This window comes from Aspergillus flavus, chromosome 2 (assembly GCF_009017415.1).
Source record: "Aspergillus flavus chromosome 2, complete sequence".
In the NCBI taxonomy this organism is placed as follows: domain Eukaryota; kingdom Fungi; phylum Ascomycota; class Eurotiomycetes; order Eurotiales; family Aspergillaceae; genus Aspergillus; species Aspergillus flavus.
The window spans coordinates 515,127-539,540 of record NC_092409.1 but is presented as its reverse complement, the minus strand read 5'-3'; the positions used below and the strand labels follow the sequence as shown (position 1 = coordinate 539,540).

General features: G+C 47.3%; 9 protein-coding genes across 9 annotated transcripts; 2 read left to right on the top strand and 7 right to left on the bottom strand.

The window, feature by feature from the left end:
- Positions 1–911: 911 nt before the first annotated feature.
- Positions 912–5,328, bottom strand: F9C07_2276799 (dimethylaniline monooxygenase). The gene is made up of 7 exons (XM_071510206.1): positions 5,233–5,328; positions 4,983–5,183; positions 4,482–4,924; positions 4,381–4,433; positions 4,269–4,316; positions 1,951–2,765; positions 912–1,891 (listed from the first exon to the last, which is right to left on the bottom strand). The coding sequence occupies exons 5-7, from the start codon at positions 4,275–4,277 to the stop codon at positions 1,093–1,095; spliced, it is 1,623 nt and encodes a 540-aa protein (XP_071363505.1). The 5' UTR covers positions 4,278–4,316; positions 4,381–4,433; positions 4,482–4,924; positions 4,983–5,183; positions 5,233–5,328; the 3' UTR covers positions 912–1,092.
- Positions 4,403–5,328, bottom strand: F9C07_1180771 (Alpha/Beta hydrolase protein). The gene is made up of 4 exons (XM_071507691.1): positions 5,233–5,328; positions 4,983–5,183; positions 4,482–4,924; positions 4,403–4,433 (listed from the first exon to the last, which is right to left on the bottom strand). The coding sequence occupies exons 1-3, from the start codon at positions 5,293–5,295 to the stop codon at positions 4,679–4,681; spliced, it is 510 nt and encodes a 169-aa protein (XP_071363504.1). The 5' UTR covers positions 5,296–5,328; the 3' UTR covers positions 4,403–4,433; positions 4,482–4,678.
- A 1,254-nt stretch (positions 5,329–6,582) lies between these two features.
- F9C07_2276798 (carboxymethylenebutenolidase) lies at positions 6,583–8,780 on the bottom strand. The gene is made up of 3 exons (XM_041290217.2): positions 7,798–8,780; positions 7,157–7,733; positions 6,583–7,099 (listed from the first exon to the last, which is right to left on the bottom strand). Exons 1-3 carry the CDS (start codon positions 8,390–8,392, stop codon positions 6,787–6,789), a joined length of 1,485 nt encoding a protein of 494 aa, XP_041142020.2. The 5' UTR covers positions 8,393–8,780; the 3' UTR covers positions 6,583–6,786.
- A 345-nt stretch (positions 8,781–9,125) lies between these two features.
- Positions 9,126–13,470, bottom strand: F9C07_2197628 (FMN-dependent dehydrogenase-domain-containing protein; the record flags this gene model as incomplete). The annotated part of the gene is made up of 10 exons (XM_071509413.1): positions 9,126–9,173; positions 9,237–9,687; positions 9,739–10,276; positions 10,327–10,467; positions 10,531–10,651; positions 11,583–11,946; positions 12,008–12,628; positions 12,697–13,109; positions 13,165–13,295; positions 13,425–13,470. 10 exons carry the CDS (start codon positions 13,468–13,470, stop codon positions 9,126–9,128), a joined length of 2,874 nt encoding a protein of 957 aa, XP_071363503.1.
- Positions 13,471–14,675: 1,205 nt separating this feature from the next.
- F9C07_2125436 (T5orf172 domain-containing protein) lies at positions 14,676–17,818 on the bottom strand. Its single transcript, XM_071509081.1, has 4 exons — positions 17,796–17,818; positions 17,252–17,747; positions 17,014–17,139; positions 14,676–16,889 (listed from the first exon to the last, which is right to left on the bottom strand). Exon 4 carries the CDS (start codon positions 16,533–16,535, stop codon positions 15,102–15,104), a length of 1,434 nt encoding a protein of 477 aa, XP_071363502.1. The 5' UTR covers positions 16,536–16,889; positions 17,014–17,139; positions 17,252–17,747; positions 17,796–17,818; the 3' UTR covers positions 14,676–15,101.
- Positions 16,661–17,470, top strand: F9C07_1180617 (uncharacterized protein). Its single transcript, XM_071507690.1, has 3 exons — positions 16,661–16,889; positions 17,014–17,139; positions 17,252–17,470. The coding sequence occupies exons 1-3, from the start codon at positions 16,785–16,787 to the stop codon at positions 17,345–17,347; spliced, it is 327 nt and encodes a 108-aa protein (XP_071363501.1). The 5' UTR covers positions 16,661–16,784; the 3' UTR covers positions 17,348–17,470.
- A 327-nt stretch (positions 17,819–18,145) lies between the features above and the next one.
- On the bottom strand, positions 18,146–19,647 carry F9C07_9573 (putative MFS monocarboxylate transporter; the record flags this gene model as incomplete). Its single annotated transcript, XM_041290214.1, has 5 exons — positions 18,146–18,299; positions 18,356–18,453; positions 18,510–19,271; positions 19,323–19,539; positions 19,595–19,647. The coding sequence occupies 5 exons, from the start codon at positions 19,645–19,647 to the stop codon at positions 18,146–18,148; spliced, it is 1,284 nt and encodes a 427-aa protein (XP_041142017.1).
- Positions 19,648–20,108: 461 nt separating this feature from the next.
- On the top strand, positions 20,109–22,647 carry F9C07_2251625 (uncharacterized protein; the record flags this gene model as incomplete). Its single annotated transcript, XM_071510076.1, has 3 exons — positions 20,109–21,241; positions 21,300–21,991; positions 22,019–22,647. 3 exons carry the CDS (start codon positions 20,109–20,111, stop codon positions 22,360–22,362), a joined length of 2,169 nt encoding a protein of 722 aa, XP_071363500.1. The 3' UTR covers positions 22,363–22,647.
- Positions 22,648–22,807: 160 nt separating this feature from the next.
- Positions 22,808–23,325, bottom strand: F9C07_2224961 (DUF427 domain protein; the record flags this gene model as incomplete). Its single annotated transcript, XM_041290205.1, has 4 exons — positions 22,808–22,839; positions 22,942–23,022; positions 23,089–23,191; positions 23,245–23,325. The coding sequence occupies 4 exons, from the start codon at positions 23,323–23,325 to the stop codon at positions 22,808–22,810; spliced, it is 297 nt and encodes a 98-aa protein (XP_041142015.1).
- Between the last annotated feature and the right edge of the window lie 1,089 nt (positions 23,326–24,414).

The following is a 24,414-nucleotide window of genomic DNA, read 5'->3' as shown; positions in this document are numbered from 1 at the left end:
GGCAGACTAGAACAAATGCTTACCCGATATAGAATGTGCCAGATACCAAGTGGGTGTGATTGGGATCCCCCTGCAATGCTGAACCCGACATTTGACCATCCCATCGAGACCTCAAGTCCCTCAGCGGCCAGAGAGCCTCTCTAACCCCCAGAAAACGATACCTCACGTCGTTCCCTTGTCAGGCTTGCCATATTACCTCATTGTGAATTCAATCCTCGGTTATTAAGTGAAATGCCAGGAGCATCTATCCACTACTTCGGACCAATCTGGCGTGTATAGAAGACCGCTGTAATTTACTCTTTATCTTCATTCCCGCCGCATTAGCCTCTCGGCAATGCACTTTGTCGCTTTACCCGTAGTACAGGGATTTCCGCGCCGGGTGCATAACCGACGGACGGCAGCCCTGGCACCAGAAGGTCCTACAGCGTAGAAACATAGCGTAACTGTGTAGATGGTGGATCTTTCGGAAGATATTTCCCTACATCATTTCATCTGTGATAACCCACAGAGCACCAAGTCGGAGATGGTCATCTGGCACATGAACCTACCAACTTAAAACAGGCTACCGTGACAGTCTAACTGGAAGAGGCACTTCGGTTTTTCCTAATGCAGTAGCGTTGTACTGGAGATGAGAGGACGAGCACTCAGTAAGTCAGAGACCCTTATGCCAAACACTATCGAGGGAATGGAAAATGAGATACTGTGTAAAAGCTCAATTTCCTTGAGTGCTTTCTTCCACAGAAGTTTTCAAAAGGGCGTGGACAATACTCAAGGTGCGCGAATGAATATGTTGTTTATGCATATTGCCTTGATATGTGAGCCTTTGCGATGCAGAAGCATTGACTGTAGTTCTATGTTGTCGGTGCAGGACGCATTATATGCGTAATTTGGAGATTTTGGGAATCAACGGCAGTTCGAAGTATATTCTGAAATCGAGGACGTGATCTGAAAGTTCATGTTTCTATCGCTTGTCTAGCCAAGTGCTGACAAAGGTAAGGCAAACGAAAGCCGAAGAAAAGCAAGGGAAGAACGGAATTTGTCGTAAAGACGATCGAAGAAACAACAAACAACATTACCATATATCTCCCGCAACTATGATCTCTTTGGTGCCGCCTTCATCTGAGCCGCAAGCCACTCCTGATTAATCCCCCGGTAATCATGAATAGTATACCCTTCGAACATCTCTTTCTTAAGGGTAGGCTTCCTCCAACGCTTGAGCCCAAGGTCATGGAGCAGCATATCTGCGTAAGGAATAGCATCGTAGACAAATTCAGGATACCACGCAGAAAATCCACAGGGATAACGCTGCTTTCCGTAACGACTCAAGAGAGCAGTCTGATGATATACTTCCGTCTTGTCAAGGGAAATTTTCCCATTTAAATAAGCGTACGTCCAAAGCGCCTGACACTCTGCGATAATAATATTGCTTGTGCTGTGGACCATCTTCATGTATGCAATAGAATTATCACCCTTCGCCGCGAGAGACGGAGGTGCAATGCCGCGATACAGTCGATAGGGGCTGACATCCTGCTTGTACGGAATGGCGGGTGGAGGTTTGCAGAGGTATGGGAAGCGGCCTAGGATTTCTTTATCTGCTTCGTCGTCTAATCGCCGCCAGAGACTTCTGTCCTCTGCACTGGTATTGCTGCATGGAATGCCGAGACTGCTTTCCAGGCCTTCGGGCTGGTATTTGATCGATTGGGCGAGTTTCCATCCGGTGATCGCAATTAACGCGTCTGTGTGAAGACTGGTACCATCTGCAAAGGTGACAACCCCGGGCCCAGATAGGTGTTCGATGTCTTTCCGTATGATCTTGACTTGGCCGGAGCGAAGGTAGTCGTGAATATCAGATGGATAATTAAGTATTCCAACTCGTGCGGACCAAAATAAACTTTCCTCACGTTAGCAACGCAACAAGTATATTTTGAACGGAAAAAGGCCCATCCTAACCTTTCGAGGGGTTCAAGGTGTTGCAAGCATTCCTCCTTCCTATATCCGTTCTGATCAATGATATCCATCCGGATTCCTTCCCAGAATTTGTGTACAAAGTATCGTCCAAGGCGAGTTTGATGCAGGACCTTCCTGATCCAGCTGAATCCGTCAAAATCACCAAAAATGCAAGGGCTAAACCATGTAAAGAACCTCATGGTTGCAAGTAACTCCAGCTTCGTTTTGGCTCCCGCGAACTTGGCCCATGGGGATGACATCCAGACTCCACCACCCCCAGACTCGCGAATAACCCAATCCACTCTCTTGTGATTCGATGCCATCATATGCACGACGTCATACCCTGTCTTGGAAGCTCCCACAACAGTAACAGTCTCGACGTTAGGATCATGGGCAATGCGCGCTCCCTCCTCGCGTAACTGCGAGTGGTTAAGTACCGGCCTTTCAAATTCATCAATGCCGCGAATATTGACGGGGTTAGGCGTTGATGCCAGCCCGCTGCAAACGATAATTTTGTCGCATGTATACACGACAGTCGAAGATGAGTCGGTGGTTTCTGTATTCAGGCGCCAGCCCTGACCCAGCTTTTCAATATCTAAAACCTGGGTGTTGAAGTCGATCCGACGGAGGATATCAAAGTGGGTCGCGAAGTCATTCAGATAGGAGTGCAGTACGGAGCCCGGGATATGTCGGTCTTCTTTGATGCCGTATTTCTCACCCATGGGAAAGTCGGTGAATTCATATGTTCCACCGAGGTTATTTGTCTTGAGGCCTTCATAGCAGTTTTCTTCGGACCAGACCCCGCCGATGGTTGGTCGCTAAATCCTTTGAGTTATCGTGCGGGCCGGAGAAGATAGATAATCAGGGGCTCACCTTTTCAAGGAGTATGAGGTTTGTCAGGGGTGACAACTCAAGATAGGTTTTCGCTGCTGCAAGACCTCCGATTCCTGCCCCAATCACAATTACCTCAGCAGAGCGGTGTTCAGGTTGCATTTTGATACTGGAAGTGAGAAAGGATGGACGTCTAGAAATTCCAAAAGATGTGAATCTATTGGTGTCTATTGGAATATGCACTTCTGGTAGTTTATTTATTGTCCTCATCCATAGTGGTCACCAATTTGTCCTATCTGAGGTCCCGGATACACTCCGGCACAGCGTGGGTTCGGTAGCGTTCTCGGATATGTACCATGTCTTCGCGGGGCGAGAAAGGTTAGAGCTGAGATAAGGCAGTATCATATCGACCACAGCTCGGGGTTAGGAGTAATGTGTTATCTGGCGCGGGGCGACTATTTAGCTTCGATGTAAGTGATAATCATGTTCACCACCATAATAGGCAGTCGCCCCAACGGCACAAATATGCAGCAAGTGATGTCTTGGATGCGGCTGCTATAATGTTTTTCGCGGTATCTCCCAACGACAGACAAGATGTTCGATTTTCTGGCGTACGGAGGAGGCCTCTACCTGAATGCAAATGAAGCCTCAAATGATGTTCCAAGATAGAATATGTGGTTCATGGGCTCATGATACACCCGATGCGGGATTATACTCCACTCGAGTTGCGCTTCTGGCCTTCTGGATTAATGAGATGCTTCCATAGCAGCAATGATGTATCATTCTGGACAAGATCATGAGACGGTCTCCGCAAGGTTAACCGCCCGGCGAACATAGCCTGTTGGTATATGCCCAGCGTGGATCCCATTCGACTGTTCTTAAAGTCAAAAAGCTTATACGGCACATAATATTTGAGGTTGGCCACCTCACTAGACCGATATAGTCTGCGAATAATCCTACTGGCTTCGTCATCTAAAAGTTTATTCCATCTATCGAGAAGGACCATGGTCTTGATCATCTAAATTGTTGAAAGAAGGAGAGGTTGCAGAGAGTCTCCTCTTTCCCCTATCCTTGCACTCTTGTCTGTGTCTGTCCCGGCCACATCGCTCCACCTCTGGCACTAGGATGGCAATCACAAAAGCGCCTGCTGTTTTCTTTGATCAAGCTTAGCCAGACAAGATTGCATGAACTCCAGTAGCTTCTCACCCTGTGCAGTATCTGTTGTTCCAATGGATAAGACGTTGCTTTGGGTTTTGTTAGAAGTATTCCGTGAAAGTATCGGCATCATTCAGACTTTGACATACGTGATATGATTATGCTTTTCCTGCACCTGTAAGATTGGTAGTGTACCAGTCGGAACACTTCGTTCCCGATAGGCGTTGAAAAAGGCGATAGTTGCGTTAGCCGTTTCTGGTCTAAATTCCAAGTATGGTTAGTTAGTTTATTGTCCTGTGTAGGCTCTTTTCCGCATCCCCGTGTGATAGACTTACACTTCCCATTCGACACTTCCGATATATACCGGTAAGCGCGTGGAATCTCTATCCGAAATGTCAGAATAAGTGAGGGGGCTTTAGTAATAAAAAGTCAGGTAGGAAATCTTACAGCAACGGGGAGTCATCTGGGAGTGCTTTGAATAGTCCCAGTGCGGATAGAGGCTGTGTAATGCGTTAGACCTTGCTTTCACGAGAGTGTATATAACTCACCCCCCAAACCTTTTCATCATCCGTCCCATAGTAACTGCGGAAAACTTTATTTCGGATAGGTTTCCTCATATCACACCAGAAAGGTACACTCAGGTAGATGATTCCCGCCACCGGTGGAAAAATCGGGAGCTTCGGTATTCGTTTTGGATCGCCTGCTTATTATTAACCAGAGGTCCTAGGCCTCGTGGCAAGGCAAATTATTTACCTGCGGCGTATAGATTCATAGCTAGATGGGCACCACCAGAGGAGTGCCCAAGAAGTATAACCTTCTCCGGTGATCCTTGCCCATATTTTGGTGCTGCAATATTGTAGTAAACCCACTCCCGAGCCATCTGCATGTCTTCGGCTCCTCCAGGGTAGGTCACATTGGGCACAAGTCGATGGTTTGCCAGTACAGTGACATATCCATGCTTAGCGAAGAACCATCCGACATTTCCCCAGATCTTATCGGAGTCGATCAGTCATATACTCTCGGTAGGGTTTATCACAAAAAGAACACACCTTTTCACTCCATTCTTTACCTCCAGAAAAGAATCCACCTCCGTGGACGAATAGAATGACTGGTTTCTTCTCCCTCTTATCGTTGAGAGGGAAGTATATGTCGAGTCGGTTACGTTCAGCCGGCCCATACACTTCGTCCTTAACTCTAGCAATGCCCTCATAGGAGCTTTCATGGAGCGGCTCATACACGCCTCTCCAGTACTATTTCGCGTCAGCGTCGAGAGAATCTTATATAGCTATGAGAATTTACCTCATCATCCCCGACGTCGAACTTGATGGTGTCCTTTGCAATCTTTGCGAAAATGTCTTCCATGATGCTTGTTTCTGAACTTCTGTACGGGAAGTGCATACCCCATGTGTGGGTTGGAGGGGTTAAATCCCATTATATGAGCCAAGGAGCTATTGACCCATAGCCGTGAACCGCAGTCCCTTTTCCGGACCCACAACTACACCTCCAGAGCTGAGAAGGAGATAGCTTAGGCTTTGATTGGTGTTTCTCATGTTCCTATGTAAAGCTGGGTCGACCCATATCACCCATAATCGTCGCCGACGTGCACTGACAGGATTATCGTTCAAATGCTCGGGTCACCGTCAACCATCTTCACCAGAAGCAGCTACCTCGCCACTCAAACCTCCACGAGAGACATTGGATTAAAATCAGCTCCGCTGTCCAACTCCCACCGTGATAAGCACGTTTCACAGTGCCTATCTAGATGTGCAGATTAAAAACCCACTGATATAGCAAATCTCGGTTGTTTATCACACCACCCAGCCAGATTGGTGATAATAGACTAGCGATTCAAGAAGATTATATCCGAGTCGTTTGTCGTTGTAGATCTCAGCGAGCTCGATAGGCAGGAAAGGATCCATGCTAGGAACATATCCGAATAAAATGCACCCAGTTGCGGAATCGTCGGGATGTGAACCGCAACCGACTGCAGCGATGCAATTCCTCTTATATATATATTTTGACGCTAATACGATTCTAATAGAGAAAAGTAATGTGCTATCTATCGGGACTCTGTACAGACGGAAAGACTATTGAAGTTCACAAGGTCCTGCTTTGAAAAGGTATATAAGAGAAAACAGCATACGCATTCTGTTGATTCATAACAAGATGGTTTAGAGAGAAAGCAAGCTCGAACGTAATCTTCTCAAGGATGCTCCGAACTGTGAATAAGTCTATGTTAGCAACACCCACGGGGCTAAGTGATAAAATGAATCGAAGTGTTTGAAGCTATTATGTTCATAGAACCAATATCAGTAGATCTGCTCGCGTATTACAATGGATTTCGAAAACGGTTTACCCCCCAGAGACAGAGGCTTTCTTTCCCAGCGCCCCACCAGATCACGCTAGGCTAACGTTGGCTAGATGAAGCCCCTTCCGTGAGGTATAACTCCGTATCATTGGCAGACAATGAGCTTTGCGACAGACCTCTGTTATGGCCGAAAGCAAAGTTGAACCATGACAGAACCTACGAAGCTGTCAAGTCTCCGGAATTATCTTCCCAGGCCGATACAAGTCACCTTTTATTTCGTGACCAGCACATTCTACTGAGAGATTTACAAGAGCCTTGGGTCGCAATATACAATCACTGAGAGACCACCAGCCGAGAGGTGGCCCTCAGCTTACATATTATGGTGCCATATCAGTTTGCGGATGAGCGTTGTTGTGAGGACCTAAGAATGGAACTCCTACCCTTAACTCCAAGAGTCTTAGGGATCGACTACATCGGATAGGACAAAATTCATCGGAAGTATCAAATATCACCTCTATTCAACAGCATAGAATGAAAAAGAGTTATCAAACTGACCTCTCCCGCACAGCATAACTAAACATCTCATTAGAAGCCACACTGCTCTCATCGACCATTTTATCTGCTGTTTGGGCCCCTGCGCCCGGTACACGATATTCAAGTGTACGACCTGCCTGTGAATCAGGACGATTAGGGAGGTCATAAGGGATCGGTAGATATTCTGGCATCAAACCGAGCTGGAAGAGAACTGTCAGTTGATCCCATGTAATATGCTCATGGTACAGCCTGTCTCCGCGAATATTGACCACAGCCATGAAAGGAATTCGAAGCTCCTTTCCGGTAGGGGGGATTCCGGGAATACTGTTGGACGCTTGTTAACAGAGGGGCCAGTTTCACAAAGTTACAAAGAGCTCTTACAGCCAGTCAACCGGCTTGTCATGAGTCAAGCAAAAGACAAACTCGTCCACAACCCGATCAATGCCAATAGTACGACTGACGAGCTCCAGTTTAGTATCTTCTGGATTACTGAAGATGAAATGATTGGCGTAGAAGGAGGTCAGCTTCTCTCTCCCAATACCGCCAGTCATTGTTGGGATGTGATTCACATATGGTTCCTGAACCATAGTGCTCATGGTATTTTCGACTGATCGTTCGTCGAACTCATACTTGGTATGTTCGTCCCATATCTCTTCGAGGTCAAACCACGGTCCGTCCAGCTCTTTCTTCAAGAACGACAGACAACGAGTATGTGCCACTGCGGCCGAGGAGGCGTTGAAGTCCTTGTGCGAAGGAATGATGAAGGAGGCCGATACAACTTCTGGATACCGGTAGATAACTCCACTCTCGGATTTTTCCTTCGTCCCTTGCTCGGGCAAGTGGTAAAGAAACGGTTTATTCGGGGTTCTGGTGAGTCTTCCATATGACACAATAGCTTTAATTTCATCGTATTTGTCGATTTCGTCGACTATGTCCGCGACAAACGATGGCGAATAGACTGAGATACCCTTGTTAGTATGTGACAAGTTATGTTTCTATAGCTATTGTAATGGTCTTCGGACTTATGACACCGTATCCTGTCTCCTTGTCACAATTATCGTGCCCGCCAAGAGCATCAATAGCCCTGTGAAGATCCTCCTTGACTGCGGGATGGTCCGAGGAAACCGTCACTTGGACGACAGTATAGCTTTCCTCTGCCCACTTCTGCAGTGGCTCGGGATCTAGCGTGCTTCGTTCGTTCCGTTGGCTGGTGGGCGTATCATCCCGGATAATTATGATGCCCGGTCCGTGCCCTTGGCGCGAGAGAGGTGCGTGGATGGTCACATTATCGGTCAACTTGACTGGCTTGGCGTTGGGGAGCAGCATTTTGAGTTGATGGATAGTGGTGGTGGTCTCGCAGTATATGATCGTGGAAACTCGAATGCGAGCCGGCAAAGGAAAGGAATTTATGAACGAGCTAGCTTTCCCATTTCCGATGGACATTGTAATTATAGAGTGTACGGGCCGATCACACTCTGGCCTAGCATATCCAGGGTCTTCCCGAAGTCTTGCTAGTGAAACTAGAAGAATAGCCACAATGATTTCAGATAAGAAACATTCACACCCGAAGATAGCATCTAATAGCCGAAGCTGTATTTCAGTTGCGCGTTTGAACATCTGATTACGGCAGCGATAAGCAGAACACAGATCAGGAGCCTCCTACCGAGAGCTCCATAGGGGCCTGCGGACCTGTAGCCACATACGCGCTTAAGTAACGCTACAGTTTACGACCGATTTACCACTCTCTTACTAATCTCTCAGAAGATTTGAATCAAAAATCATCAAATGGACCGGTCAACGGCGAGGAACTCTACCGTCAATAGCTTCAACTTGGCCGTTTTGAGCAAAAGCGAGATAGCGAAGATAGAGAGAGGGGGCCAAGCACAGGAGGGCCAGCTTTGAGAGAGGACCGACATGGTGAGATTTGTCCATTCGTGCACCAATATCAAACCAGCCTAGAGTGCCTAATTAGAACGTGTACCGGCCTGAGAGAGCAGGGACTAGGAGAGGCCCGGTAACAGAGGGGAAAGTGGACAGATAAGACCTCTTATAGGCCGACGGATAGATAGCGCAGCGCTTGGCCAAACAAGGCATCAGATGTATCGGAAGATCAATAAATCGGTATTACCTAGTAATCTAGGCCTAAAGCTAAAGCGGTCCAATTGACAGATAATTAGGTCTGATTCTTTCTAAGTGCCTACTGGCCGTATTCGTGATAGCTGTATTCCACGGCTGACAAAATAAATAGAAATCTCGATAAGTACAGAACAGAAAAATACCGCTTCAAAAGCGACACTCAAACCGCTTAGTCCTGTAATTAAAACAAGGCTTTAATCTCACTACCAAATGTCTATAGCACTGATCTCGCAAAGCCAAGTGGGATGGAGGAGATATCAACCTGTATGCCTTCAAGTCAGCGTGAAACTACCACGGGATCAAGTTTGATAATTGGAATACGGACATAGGAAGGATTCAGTTGATTGAGCGAAGTTATGCCCAGTAAGGCCATTGTTGTCTCAACCTCATTTTTTAAGATGCGTATTGCCTTGCTGACGCCTGCTCCGCCAAAGGCTGCGGAATAGAGAAACGGCCTGCCCAGCCCGACGCCCTTGGCACCGAGCGCAAGGGCTTTAACAATATCGGAACCGCGGGTGATACCGCCATCGACAATAACCTCGCACTTGTCAAAGACTTCTGGGCAGTGTTGGCGTATAGAGACTAGTGTCTCCACCGCCGAAGGAGCGGAATCTAGCTGGCGGCCTCCGTGATTTGAAAGCCACGGATGAGCGCCGTATTCCATGCACAATACTGCATCTTCCCAGCACTGGATTCCCTTGATAGCGATAGGCAGATCAGTCATACCTCGAAGCCATTTCATAGCAGAAACCCAGTCAAAACCGGGGTGCACCGCGCTATTTATTGTTTAGTGTCGTTCAAAACAAGAAGGGCAAGATGGTTCTCACGGTCGCCCTACTGAAGGCTCTCTAGCAAAGTTGTCGTCTTCCTCGTCATCATCATTGACTCTAATACCGTCTTGTTCACGCTGAGCTAAGGTCACTCGTAAGTCACGCTCTCGCTTCCCGGCACGAACAGCATCCACAGTCAGCGCAAACCCCTTATATCCCAAATTGATCGCCTGTTTGACTTCTTGAGTCGTAGTATCAAGGTCCGACCTTGCATAAATTTGCCAGAATGTGGTCTGGTCAGGTGCACGTGCATCGCTCATATCTTTCTGAGACATGTGACTGTTGTTGCATACCCAGTGCAAGATGTGATGTCGACCAGCAGCCATAGTCAGACACAGATCAGCCTGAGGATGAGCAAGCTTGGCACCTCCAGCTGGGCAAATGAAAAAAGGCGCAGCGAACTTGGTTCCTAGAATACACCGCGATATGTCAATTCCGTCGATTGGTCGGAGTACACGCGGACGGAAACGGATCGTTTTCCACGAATCTCGGTTCCATTTGGCCGCATGTTCGTCTTCGGAGCCCGATTTAAGAACTTGAATGTGTTTAGAAGATTGCAAGCATGTCTTGATTGCCAGCACTCACAAGCAAAAGCAGCAGGAGGAAGATTTTGCGATGCCGCGTATTCAAAATCTAGAATGCTAATGACGGAGGAGAGCCGCACTCTCGTCTCTGACACGGCCGCAAGTTCGGGCTTCTTTTCCTCAAGGGCCGTCGAGACTGGGCCTAGGATTTGTCTAAATCTGGATTCAGCGTTGCATTGAATGAATGGTTGAGGGTTGGCTGTACGCTTGATCAAGGTGTCGGGTAAGAATATCGGCTTCATGAATCGACTGAAATGCTTTAGTTGCGTCATTTCCAGCATATTGAAGTAGAATGCTTGCTCCTCCTGGATGTTCGTCCAGGAAGTCTGTAATATCATAGACAGTTTGGTCAATGATTATCCAGCAGCTTCTCCTGGTACAATGTTGTTCAACTTGCAATCTGAGACAAACGATCAATAATCGGAAGTTGGACGAATCAAAATTTCAAAGGGCGAGCATTTGTACCTTGTCAGCATGGTGGTAGTTGAATTGGAGTTTACTGAAATTGAATGAATGGAACTGCCAGGGCTATCTAAGAGACCAGTAGCTTAATAGCAGTCTTATCACATAACCAGCGCTACAGTCCACGCATTGGCTACGGTAAATAAGTTTGCATCCGAAAACACTTCGCCGGCTGGCGCACCTCGGAATTATCCGTCTGAACTATGCATCGTATCAGTGCGGGTACAGCTATCGGTAAAGGTTGATAGGAGCACCGGCTAATACCCAACGGAACCCCAGACGGAAATGTTGGCCGGAAGTGGCCCGCTTTCAGAACTAGTCCTCTGTCGGAAGTGGCCATGCACAGGATAGACACCAGCCCAGCAGTCGATGGCTTTTTGATAAAGAACAATTTGGCTTACAAATACTTCCCATCATGGCTGAACGAGTGGTCGGATTCCCATCCGGTTATTTCATATTGGCGGACGATGTGGCCAAGTCGGACTGTCTCACTCAGCTCCACCCTAAAGTACAGGTGGATAATCAGTGCGTTGAAGATGATTATGAGAGGTGAATGGAAAAGTGGACAATTCAGTGGTTGATTACGTTAACTATCTGACTTCTAGATAGACAGGTCTTCATGCGCGTGAATTCTTCACTCTATTTGTATCAGACTCACTCAATTGTGTAGAACAGATGATCAAAAGGTTCAAGCTCCGGTTGAAAGCTGTCCAAAAGTCCAAGCCTACCTCCTAGCCAGTCGCTATTTCCTTCACAAAAACCTGCATTTGAAAATGGAGATGGTGGTAGACCTACAAAATCAAAGATGGTTTGCGGCCGAGAAGTGGAAGCTTGCCGTGCATCCTCTGACCCCTGAGGCATGGTGCTGAGCCTTTCTCGGCTACTGTTGTTTTCATCCGGTGATGCCTCCCAAATCAGTATCCGGTCCATGTAATGTTGTACTGTGTAATTTCTTTCTTCAGTCACTCGTTGCCTGTATTTCTTAACGGCATCGGCAAGGTTCATGAGTATGTTGTGATACAGCTGAGCCTGTTTGCTAGATAATGCAATATCTCCCAGAATGATCTGCGCACTTTGGAAGCCATTCTCGATGTCGCTGCGGGGCTCCCCGCCGAAAACTGAGAACCCGAGAACCAAGCCCGCGCCGAAAGTCCATGCCCTGTCCAAGAATTGTCAGTAAGTGTGTTTCTGGATTGTTCAAAGCGCATGGATGAACTTACTCAAGGAGACTAAGATTGCGGAACGTAAAACTGCAATTCTTGGCTTTGACACACATATCGACCATGTCTGTGGCCGAACTGACACAGACCTGCGCCAATCTGGATACTTTGCTGTTCTTGATGCTTGCATCCGAGCCTTCGTCGGGGTCGCTGATAAGGTTATCTGGCGCTTTGCCACGTAGTCTCGAGACCAAGTATGCCACGAGGAACGGACGAGTAATCAGCATTACGGCGAAGTAGTGCACACACGATATGTGTAAGCTTCCAAGGAGCGCTTGACGATCCGCAGGTTGAAGCGTGGCATTCAAATCACATTTAACGGGAATGCGACGTATATGCTCAGGCAATTCACGACTCCACTGCCGAAGTTGTCTGAGCAGCTCCTCGGCAGTGGGTACATGCAGAATATCGTTATTCTTTCCTAATGTATCGACGATATGGTCAAGGATATTGCATGCTTTGACCATTGCAGTAAACAGAGCGCGCGAATTTCGCCCGCCTACAGTATCAAACTGTGTAGACTTAGCCAAAACGGAGCAACTAGCGGGTAAACCTTTCGGTCGTCCAAAGATAAAGCTGCTCAAAGTATCAAGATTTTGAACACTATTCCAAACCCGGATCCTTTCGGACGTATTTCAGCAGCTGGCAAACCACAGAGCATGAAGCATAACCCCAAATGCGAGCCTTACCTGGCGCAAACTTCCTCTTCTGAGAGCTTATCGTCATTTCCGGTGCCATTGAGGTTCAAAATGACGGCAGCCTTAGCTGCAATACCCAAAAACATCGAGGCAGCATTTCTGTTGCAGGCACCAAGTGTATAGAATGCAAGGAGGGTAAATACCCGCACCGTATCTAGAGTTTGGGACATCAACATGCCTTTAAATGCTGCAGCGCGAGCGCGCAAAAAGTAAGAAGTGGTAATATTCGAGTCATTGCCAATTCCTCGTATCTGAGCTCCAATGGCGAACACGAGGTCAAATATAGCCTTCATGTCACCAGAGACAGCAGAAGGCTGATGGAGAAGGTTCTGACAAGAAATTGGACCCTCCGATAAGAGTTGGTCAATCTCATACGCCGTAAAAAGGTCCAGAATACCGCTAGTCTAAAAAAGTAAGCGCCGTTTGTACTAAGCTCACTGGTGAGGGTGTATCCCTTACAGCTTCAAAATAAGAATCAAGAAGAGAACATTTCTCATCGAAGGAGAGGATTTGGGTAATGCCCTCCACGGCACTTTCTGGTATGTCTACAGTGACATGGTGACCTTCTTCCTCTGTAAAAGGTACTGATCCTATGTACCCTTTAATGGTACGTTTCAGGAAATAAAGGAATGACAGCGAAGATGTCTGTCCGATATACACTGGAAGGCTATAATCAGCATGTCGGAAACGGTGATATGATATGTAAGAAGATGCCACACCTTTTCCACCAGTGTCCGATGTGTGTGGCTCGGAATCTTGATCCATCGCTGTATGATCGACTGATTTCGCGTGGGGGATAAGGACGGGAGTAGCTCGCTCTACTGGACTTGAAGTCTCCGTGGGGATACCGGGCGCATTTGGAGATGCATGAGAGTTCGGAAGGTCACCAGCAAACAATGAGGGAGCCTTTGCCACGAACGCTATATCCCGCGACTTGCCATGGCCTTTGCGTCGCCGGTCAACACCGGAGTATATGCATGAACTGCCCTGATCCCGTCGCAGACATGAGCCGCAAGGATCTCCAGCGTCACACCTTATTTTAGAAGCCTTGCAGACCAAGCATGCGCGCCAAGAACGTTGGCGATTTTCCGGCCGTACCTTTGGACGTGGCATCGGTGATCTGGTGAAGCTGATGCTGCCTCTTGGATTGGAGCGGGAATGGAAGGAAGAATGGTTGGTTCAAGAGAAGGGCCCCACCTGGAGGATTTATTTAAATGCTCGAACTTATCACGTTTGATAAGCGGGGAAATGGCCCGGGAGCAACCCGGATACGGAGGATCATAGCGGCCACCCCGCAACAACGGATTCTCATCGATTTCTGCCAGCAGAATTCCCGTAATATTTCTGTACTTATACCCAAGAACCCAGTATAAGTACTACGAAATCTATGTATTATATACATTTCTAATCCTTCTCAGAGAATTATCTTAAGAGGAAATTAGTCCTATAAGACCCGAGCAAGTGCTAAACAAGAAAGATAATATTATAGGAAACCTCTCCTCTTTCTATATGTATCCTAGGCCAAACTCGGCTTTAAACAGGTAAGGGGCTAATAGTGTTGCTAGAAGATATGACCCGCTTCTAATAAGAAAAGACCATATTGGCCCGTTGTCTTCATTGCCTGCTGGAGTAGGTCACAGCCGAGACACGACCACAGTGGATTCAACCTTCGAAACGAGAAGAAGCCAGCGGTGCGCCCGAGTGCTCTGAGATGACAATAATGTTCCGCGCACATGATAACACGGCGAGTGGAATTGCTTAGTTTGTGAAGTGACAGTTGACTTGTCGGACCCATTTCCAGTGGAGCGAATGGCAGCTATTGTAAGCAAGCGCGGGCACAGGCAATCTATTATAACCAGAATCTATGGCAGATACCCGTTGGGCAGTGCTTTGAGACAGTGATTAAGGATAGTGTAAACACAGTTTCTATAATATTTGGGAATAATTTAATTATAAGGAGATAGTAGAAGCTATCCGCTAGTTAATGGATAAAAAGCTGCAGATATATATCTAATGTAGATCTATGTCTGTGGTCTTAGAAATATAGCCTTGAATTAACAGCTCGAGATCACAGGGTCTAGAGCCAACGCCGTTCTACCACAGCTTTCTAACAATAAATCTATAGCTCTAGACCAAAAACTCTTCAAGATATAATTCTACGGATTTAATTCACTACGGATCTCAGGCACTGGTGATAAGTCGCCTTTAGCCCGGAGACACACTGGCCGGAGAACCACCCCCTCCTAAAGCTATGGATCCAGATACTCCATTTAATTACCGAGCCAATGAATATTCCTGTCTGGACACGGTTCCACGGTTAGTGTAAAAAGACAATTGGATTTCAAGTATGCTCTACTGTAGACCTTCCAAGACCACACTTTCAAAGTCGCTTCTATTCAACCTTCCGACTTTGCTAGTTCGCTCATGAAGTGGTCCATTTCCGAAGCTTTGCGCTTCTCCTTCTCTTTCAAGTTCCCAAGCACTGGGTCGTATGGTGTGGTTCTCATCCACGCAGACCATTTTTTTATCGCCGCAAATGCATCTGCAGCAGAGATCTGGAACCATTCTCGATGCTCACTCAAACACCCTGTACAATCAACCTGGACTTGATAATCAACCAATTCCGCATGACATAATTCCTCAACGCGCCAGGCATTCGGAACTGATTTCACAGATTCAGGGGGGGTAGGGAATAGCACCGTCATTTCCCTGTTGCAGTCGAATATCAACGATCGGAGGCGCTCAATAACGGATCCAGTCGTATATCCTATTTTAATATACTCCGGGTTACTCTTTGCTTGAAAAGCATAGATATATCCGGGTTTCCGATGCCGGGTACTCAGACTTCGGCAGATTCTTTCGTGAATATAGTCGTTCAGGGTTTTTGGGCTGCGTCTATTCCTTCTTGGAAGGATCAGAAAGGGGGTAGTGTCAAACCCCTCCAGCAAAACCAAGGCTGAATCTTCCGGTATTCTCAAGCTTGATATTTGTTGACCCGTCAAATACAACCCGTCGCAGTGCTCGGTAGATTCTGAACCTAACGACTTGCATTCAGGTTCATAGGGTACCACAGACTGAGTCGGCAGTCCCACGCCGAAGTCTGCTGTTGTGCAAATTCCCAGGATTTTGGACTTCCAATAATCCCCTTTTTGAAGATGCATGGTAAGCTCGTGGTCGGAGCAGTACATATTTCTTCTCAGCATTCCGAGATGATAGTCAATATCTGAGACTCTATGGTACGTACTGAGCCTCACTATTTCGTCAGTTATTCTCTGAAAATTTTGAACCTTTCGGCCTCCGATCTTGTTCGGACATGAACCCGACTCTGCTTTTGCACCGCATAGAGTGGAAGCAGACCCAAGTAATTCCATGACCTGCACCTCGACATAACGCACGTCACTATTCTGCGCCGGAAAAGCAGCCATCCATTTTGTCTTTCGGGCATCTTCTGGATCTTTGCGTCGGTGGGTATGACAATTCGCGAGCGCGCTCAGCTCTTCCATCTTCGAGATCAGTTCTGGAGATTCCTGGCAGAGGAAAATCATGGACTTAATCAAAGACTCAATTTGGTCCCGATTCTTTCTGGGTATCGAATTAGCGCATGCTGTTTCTGCCCTTGTGCAGCGCCCACACTTCCAATTCCGAAGACCAAGGCGAGTTCTTAAAGTACACATTTTCACCAGGGGTTGGTATGTTTGAGGCTGGTGTTCTTGACAATTTGATTTGTGCAAATCGCTACCAGCATTGCTGGGGGGAGGGCGGTGCACCAGGGTAAAGCTGGCTGGTGTACAGCAAGGAACAATCGAGGGACTAGGGCCAGCCGGAGACATTCTGATTTATGACTGTATTCTCACCGCTCGCCAGGGCAGCCCGATACGCATCTCCAGGTAAAGCAAGGATGATGGAAGGCTTCAAGGCTTTAACATGATGTTGGACTTCATTGTCTCCATATTAATAGGAAATTCAAAAGGCCGAGCGGCATACACTAGACCACGAACGTGAGGGGCAATTCGCCAACCCCGCATTTCTGGGCCAGAGACGGTCATTTATGGCGATATGGTCAAGTGTTCTTTTCGGACATGTTGCAGTACGTGACTACACGCTTATCTTCTTTCATACTTGTTTTCTTGGTGTTCTCTCGCCCGGGAAAACAAGTCCAGCGTCTTCGTTTTCGAAGAGGCATGGTAAGTTCAAATTCTGAAATCAAGGAGACTCCTGTAGCAGAGCAATGAGCAATGGAGCCCGAGGAGCACTTTTCCTCGGAACCATACAAGGCCTCCCATAGACCCGGGAGCTAAAAGGCGTCAGGGATCCTGCTGCGAAGAGCACCCGTCACATGAGGCGTTAGCTGCCAGTCCTTTCGCCAATGTCCTTTCTCTACCCTTCCAAGTTGGCACTGGCCATCAGCCGCCTGAAATGCCCGTGAAGCCTCAGGTACGTTGAGATTCTTTTTGTGACATCCAACACATCAATACCGACTACAATCATCACAAAAAGAGATCCATTGAAAATGGAATCCACATTGTGTGACGATAATTCTTCTCAGGAAGCGATCGCTCGAGCTCGACTTCAGCTCGATTTTCTTTCCAGAATCACGTCTGTAATCACGCCTGCGAAAAGGAGATCCGAACTGCTTAAGTGAAACATCGAAAAGCTCGAAAATTACCTGAGAAATTCATTACTGGACATCAGTTTCCAAATAGACGGCATATCACCCTTGGCGAAAGCGACATCGGAGTGGAGAGTGCTCAATAAACTTTTGCAGCACAAAGGAATCAACTTGAACTTCTGCAACTCTGACGGCCGAACAAGCATCTTCTTCGCTGTGGAATGCCGTCCTACTGATTCATTTGGGCTCCTAATAGATAAAGCGGGTCTTCTCGACTGGATGGATAATGAAGGCCGTACTTCGCTGTCACTAGCGGCAGAGCTTGGGCATCTTGACCACGTGAGAATTCTCGTGGGGTCTAATGCAGATATCAATTTGGCGGATTCAAGAGGCTGGACGCCGGTATTCTGGACAGGTAATTTCTGAGAATAGAGTAATTCATCTTTGCACATGTCTGGCATGGTTTCTGAAAGTCTTTTAGCTTCGGACTTTTTCGCTCGTGGCCCCGGCGCATTTTCATGAGGTCGATATGCCGTCGGAGGGGATATTGGCGCTTCTTTGAAGTGCAATTTTGAAGTGCACTAAGTTCGGGAACAGTTGCTGTGTATAGCCCATTCTATAGACCGCTTGATGTTGCATGATGAGTTCTTTGCTGCAGGCCTTACAAAACGGATTCTTCTACCTCGAGCTCACGGAACCACCGAGAGAGTGTAGTAAGTCATATACTATGTGATCTATGATCGCATATTGCCGTAGTAGATCGAAGTCTATCGACTATTCACAGGGCGCCTTCAAAGCATATTAGAAATCCACAGCTCCAATCATATACCTCTACACAACATCAAGCAACTTCCTACTTTGGACGAACCTCGCCGCCGCCAACAGAACACTCCCTACCAAAAGACTCACGCCGGAGTAGATCGACAATGCCAGATACCCGTATTTGCCTGCCAGTTCACCACTAATAGGGACTCCAGCCATGGCTCTGTGTATAATATTAGCTGGGCATTTAGAATAACTCTTAGCATCTCTGATCCTTACGAGAAAGATGTGGCTGCCATGACGGTACCCATGGTCAACCCGATTGTTTGTGGCGTGGCGACTTGCGCAGCGCAGGCTTGCTGTAGGGAAAGGATGGCCTATATTGAACAATTATTAGCCTTGGTCACATGGCCTTTCAATTTGGAAAGCTTACCCCTGATGCAAATCCATATGCGAGAGAAAACATAACCAAGCCAGCTACGGAAGTCGCTTTCGTCCAGCAGAGCGCGATAATGCCGGAGAAGAAAGTAGCCACGATGCAGCAGTTGAACTTTCCATACCGATCCGCGACAATACCAGGAAGGACACGACCGAAGAATGAAGCACCGTTAACGATCGAGATGGTATAAAACGCCAGGTCGGTTGAGAACCCTTCTGCGACTGCGTAGGAGGTAGTAAAGAAAAATGGAGAAAACATTCCGAAATAGATGATGAAAAAGGCGAGGCAGGATAGCTGGAGGCTGGGCTTTTTTAGAACGGAATAGTCAGTTTTAGGGGCGGATGCTTTGGTCTCGGTTATCGTGACCTCTTCATCAGACGCAGGCCGTTGAGTCGGAGGGGGGCTTGTCTTGGGTGGCCGACAGCAGATACAGGAGACAGATAATAGGGGAATCATTATAAACGCGACAATCCGCATTGTCCATCCAAATCCAATGTTCGGTTTCTGAAGTAGTTCGTTGATGGCGATAGGCCACATCACGCCCCCGAGAGAAGAGCCACCGAGGACTATACCCAGCGCTGCGCCACGCTTCACCTTGATGTGTTGTCCCACGAGGGCAAGCATTGGGCACGCTAGCAGTGCGAGCGATACGCCGAGAAGGATTCCTTGCGCGAGAATAAACTGGTAGAACTCCTTGCAGAGCGACACCATCATGAGTGAGAACACGGTGCCTAGCGAGCCTATACAGAGCATAAACTGTGTCACTTATTAGCTATCGGCTTTTGGCCATCGAAAAGATTGACTAACAGTAGGTCCAAAAACATCAAGCAATCGGCCAGAGAACACTGAGATGAAGAAAATACAGAAGATACTAATTGCACCGAGCCATGCAATCGTTGATTCGGACTTGTCGGCGAGCTGCTCTTTCCCATAGTATTCTTGAAACACCCCGAACGAGTTCATAAATCCAACTGTGCAGAACAGACCGGTAAATGAACCTAGAATTGTTAAACATGCCCGCGGTCTGTGAGGCCCAGTCAGCTATTAATCTATCGACAACCGCTTGCGACACGACATACGTATACTCGCTGGGAGGTTTCTGGTTTGGTGGTGCTGAGCTGCCCTTGGCCATGATAACAGACTGATACGCTCGACAAAAGTTGCCTTCTCTTAGGGCACGTTATCCTTGCAGTTGAAAAAGTGTCAGAGTGTTTCGTCACGATTTACTCCACAGAACGAAACTGGCTAGGAATGATATGTGTATTATATGACTAGAGGTAGACCGGCCGCAAGCCAATCGGAGAATCCGCGGAAACACATAAAGACCAAACTGACCCAGTTGCCTTTTTTTTTTTTTGTTTTTGACACAAGAGCGTTCTGCCTCCATCGTTGTCTGCGAACGGAGTATCCGCGGAAGCTCCGAGACGGTTCAGAAGGGGTACAACTGTGGGTATTGGCCGATAAAATGGTTTCCAAAGTCTACACAAAAACTAGAAGATAGTCCTCCCTTGCTCTGCTTTGCAAAATAGTTCATTATTGCCTATCACTGCGCAATATCATCTTTTCTTTCGGTTAGTATTCCATAACATAGCCATGCTGCACGTGACCCGCCCGCCCGGCAATTGGCCGCGATCGAACGACCCACGACATCTGTCAACATCTCCCGTGATGAAGCGTAGAATAGGACCAGAGCTGCACCAGAAGCCTCGAAAACGTGCCACAAGGCAGGATCCAGTATCGTGCGAGTCATGCAGACGCAAGAAGCTGAAATGTAACCGGCAGCAGCCATGCAGTAGTTGCGTCACCCGAAGACTGCCATGCAGCTATGTCATTGCACCGGCTGCGGCGGACACGCATAATGCAGGATTGGAAGATGGAAACCAAAGAGAAGCAACCGTTCCTGGTCAGGGAAACACACCCGAGATTCAGGAGATGCGAAGAGCAGATACACAATCTGTTGCGAACCCTCAACCATCGTACCGCAGCCGGGAATCACTGATGACAGCGGACTGGCTGGAAAACATTCACATGGGTCAACGAGTGCCAACAGCCACGCCAAAGCTACTGAGAGATGAACTCGATGAACTGAGGAATAAGGATGATTCTGTTCCCCCGGGAACATTGCTCCCGGTTTCCTGCCGAAGTTGGAATGCGTCCCGGGAGGATCCTGCGACAGTCAATTTGCTATCGTTTCTTCCCCATAAGCATGAGGCTTTGGCACTTTTTCGATACTATACAAATTATATTGATTATCTCTACCACATCATATTTCCTAAGCGCGCGGAGGATCAGATAGATGGTATCTACCGAGCCATTGAAAGAGGCCAACCGCCTAATTTGAATCACTTAGCACTCTTTTTCAGTATGGCCGCCAGCTCGTTGTTTTTGCAACTATCCGTGGAGTCTTCTATTCATGCAGAGCTTTGCAGTCGCGAGTTCTCCTTTTTGACCGGCGCCGCCCTGATTCAAAGCAACTACCCAGTTAATCCCACGGTCGAGGGCTTACAGGCAGCAATGGTTATCATGCACCATGCATCAAATATAAGCTCTCACCCATCAGTCAGTGGTCTCTTTGTTCACGGAGCAGTTATTAGCCAAGCAAAGAATCTCAAGCTGCATTGCATCGATTCACCACGATTAAGGGAGGAAAGGGAGGCGAATCCACCCGATGCGGTGGAGCTAGAGACAAAAAGGCGGCTTTGGTGGGACATCGCATCGTATGACTGGTAGGTTCTGATTCTGATTCCTTTGTTATATGGCTGTCCCTGATTGCAATATTTCCAGGTTTCTTGGGTTCTTGAGCGGTCCTCAAGAGTGGACCTATCTGATCAACCCAGAACACATGAAGGTAGACCAGCCTCTCAATCTTGACGATGATGATTTTGAATGCCATAGTGGATTGCCGCGACCAATCTCGACACCAACGGACATGTCCTTCTCCCTTGAGCGTCTCAAGCTTGGTATCGTTTGTCGGGAAGTTATTGACGCTACATCCCACGAACACCTTTATGGAATAGAAATCAGCTACGAGAAGATTCTTGAACTCGACCGAAAGTTTCACCAAGCCCTTGCAGAGATACCAGAATTTTTCCGCCTTGACCCAACGTCCAGGCGCCGATTCGCATCTCTGTACCAAAATCGCCCCACAATTGCATGGCAACGATGTCTCCTACAACAAGGGTACTTTTCACGCTTGTGCCGTCTGCATCGGCAATTTTTCGTTCGTGGAGCTCGTGAGCCACTTTATTCCTATTCTCATATTGTATGCCTTCAATCTGCGCGAAAGGTACTCGAGATCAAAAAAATCATGGACGAAGACGAACCAAAGTTCACACCGCCAAGCTCAGTAGTCTGGTCTGTTATGCATCACGTATTCATGGCTGCCGTGATCTTGCTGCTAGATGTGTGCTTCAACTGGGACGACATTCTAGCCGAGAAGCGAAAGGAGGAGGTACTGGATGCATGTCGCATGCTCAGTAACGCTCAGCTATCATCTTCACTAGTGAAAGAGGGTATCAATGCCATGATGGGTGTGCTACAGAAGCACTGGAAACATGAAAAGCTGGCTGCTTCTCCAAATCGCAACTCTATTCCCAATGTAAACGCGGCCGGTCCTGACATGCCGAGGCAACCCTTGCCTTCCACATCTGGAGCCAGTTATACACCGGCAACCACAATCGAATTGGATCCACCAGGTGACTTACCCAGCAATCTGGATGATACGGACGAGAGGCAATTGGAAGATATATGGTCTGAGATGCTCGACAACGGTGCTAATCTTGATTTCGGAGATACGGCCTGGACGGGACTGTTGACCGAGTTGACCAATGCCACTATGCCTGGCTGATCGGCAATACAAGGTGACGAGATAGCTTCCCTGCACCCACATTGACTAGATGACATGTACTCAGGGAAGAAAACATCCTATAATAACATCCTCTTGGAGACTGAATAGTTTTTCTGCAACGGGTGTGTTGACCCGGCCTGGGAGGGCATGCGGCATTCTGTGCACTCAGTCAACACAATGCTCCTACTCAGCCGCTCACATCCACTTCATGAAAGCCCAAGGCACAAAATAATAGACTTTATGAAATTCTTGATACTGTCTCTCATACCACAGTAACATGAACTGTGTTCCATATTTGTCTCTCGACTTGGTCTCTGAATTTAATGATAGAGTAAAACGATAGAGCTCGCCACGTGTGAGATCTTCATCTGTAGCTATTGTATCTGGCCATATCCGAGTTGACACGTCAAAGAGCTCACTGCATTTGTCCATAATCGAGTACAACTCATTCAACCTTAACGTCGACCTTATTAGGATCTGCCACGGATTAGCATCGAGGATAGATTGACCGGAAATGGGAATACCAAAGAAAAGAGAGAGCCATAGAATAGAAGTGATATCTCCACTTCTCAAACTTACAAAAAGCTACAAAATCCTTGATATGCTTCGCCTTGTCAAACGGCTCTGGATAATACCACGCCGCATTTGGAACCGTCACGTCTACCAGCATCAGCATGTTTCTGTTAATGTTGCTAATATACAGAGCCAGGAATTAGAAGATAATACCTCCAAGGACAATAGAAAAGTATTTTGCATCGCCCTTCCACCCACAATATGTCGTGTGGTCCGACTTCGCGAAAAGGGAGTCCTTGATTGCCGATGGGGGAAACTATTTCAAAATTAATCAGATTGATATCAAATGCGGGGACAAGGATGGCGTACATAAATGTTTCCTTCGACTTCCTCCCATGTGGAAGTTTCGGCGAGGAGAGTACCGTTAAAGGTTGCTTTTGCAGTGGGCATTGTATCAATGAGTTCGGACAACGATCGAACCTGGTTGATTGAGAGCTGTTGATGGAAGGAGGGGGGTGTGTTGCTTACTTGTGAGGTTGTCTATCTTCCCCGCACTATGCGATTTGATAGCTCATTAGTCAGACTCTGGCGAGTGTCGCCAACTTAAATTGCCCTACTCTTGAGAAGGCATATGTTGAACCATGTTAACTACGAGAAATGGTCTAAGATGTCTGTACTATATGAATGTCTTTCTAAATTATCAGGTAAAAGTACCATGGCGGACAGCATAAAATCATTATGTCTATCAACACTAATTGGGAGGCATAGTCATAACCAAGTAGACTGACCAGCAGAGAACACTATAGGGTCCCACCACCCCTCCAGCTTCGTGAAGCTCTATCTATCACGGTGTAATTTATTAAGGTCTATGGTTAGATGCATTTTACATGATAGATCGACTGTCCAAGCTTGACTACCTAGCCTGTTGTCCATGGTGGGGCATTGAGGTTCACACTCAGGGCGAGCTAGCGATGCATGCCAAGAACACGGCCTGAAAGCGTTCCCCAAGAGTTGCCTAGGAGTCCAGGATATAACTATCGTGTCTCTAAATCTGACTAGGTCTTCAGCACTGAACGTATTAATATCACAACCAGGTCCGAAGAATTCCAAGTCCAAAGCATTGGCTGTAGCTTGTGCAAAGGATTTCGTTGTGAAGGCTCTGATGGCTATAAGGAACGATTCAACCCAAACCTCTTTCATTCGAACTGTATCACTTGTTCCATGTCGCACAGCGCGGAAGACTTCATTATGCCCATTCTGCCGTCACTTGAGACTCCCACGCTTGTTTATCTGTCTACACTTAGAATTTAAGCAAACTGTGGAAATCATGGTGTCTCTTTCTAAATTCTTCAAATCTAGCGCTAATTGTTGCCTTTGTCGGTTACTTGTGCACACTACGAACACATATGGAGAGCTAGCCGGGCTGGAGGCGGGTTGCTTGCATTCCTTGAAGTTGAACATTGTCCTGCGATGTGACTATTTTGGGTACAAATGATATGGCACGGATTGGTGGTACACGGCTACTATGGCCATAGGCAG

Excerpts from the sequence above, each read along its gene's own strand:
- F9C07_1180771 (XM_071507691.1), bottom strand. The coding sequence starts at position 5,295 with ATGGAAGACATTTTCGCAAAGATTGCAAAGGACACCATCAAGTTCGAC. Across the intron at positions 5,184-5,232 it reads TCGACGTCGGGGATGATGAG|TACTGGAGAGGCGTGTATGA; the intron begins GTAAATTCTCAT and ends GACGCGAAATAG. Across the intron at positions 4,925-4,982 it reads GTAAAGAATGGAGTGAAAAG|ATCTGGGGAAATGTCGGATG; the intron begins GTGTGTTCTTTT and ends GACTCCGATAAG.
- F9C07_2125436 (XM_071509081.1), bottom strand. The coding sequence starts at position 16,535 with ATGTCTCCGGCTGGCCCTAGTCCCTCGATTGTTCCTTGCTGTACACCA.
- F9C07_2276798 (XM_041290217.2), bottom strand. The coding sequence starts at position 8,392 with ATGTTCAAACGCGCAACTGAAATACAGCTTCGGCTATTAGATGCTATC. Across the intron at positions 7,734-7,797 it reads GACAGGATACGGTGTCATAA|TCTATTCGCCATCGTTTGTC; the intron begins GTCCGAAGACCA and ends AGGGTATCTCAG. Across the intron at positions 7,100-7,156 it reads GACAAGCCGGTTGACTGGCT|TATTCCCGGAATCCCCCCTA; the intron begins GTAAGAGCTCTT and ends AGCGTCCAACAG.
- F9C07_1180617 (XM_071507690.1), top strand. The coding sequence starts at position 16,785 with ATGTTGCAGTACGTGACTACACGCTTATCTTCTTTCATACTTGTTTTC. Across the intron at positions 16,890-17,013 it reads TTCGTTTTCGAAGAGGCATG|GGATCCTGCTGCGAAGAGCA; the intron begins GTAAGTTCAAAT and ends AAAAGGCGTCAG. Across the intron at positions 17,140-17,251 it reads AAATGCCCGTGAAGCCTCAG|GAAGCGATCGCTCGAGCTCG; the intron begins GTACGTTGAGAT and ends AATTCTTCTCAG.
- F9C07_2276799 (XM_071510206.1), bottom strand. Across the intron at positions 1,892-1,950 it reads CACCTTGAACCCCTCGAAAG|TTTATTTTGGTCCGCACGAG; the intron begins GTTAGGATGGGC and ends ACGTGAGGAAAG.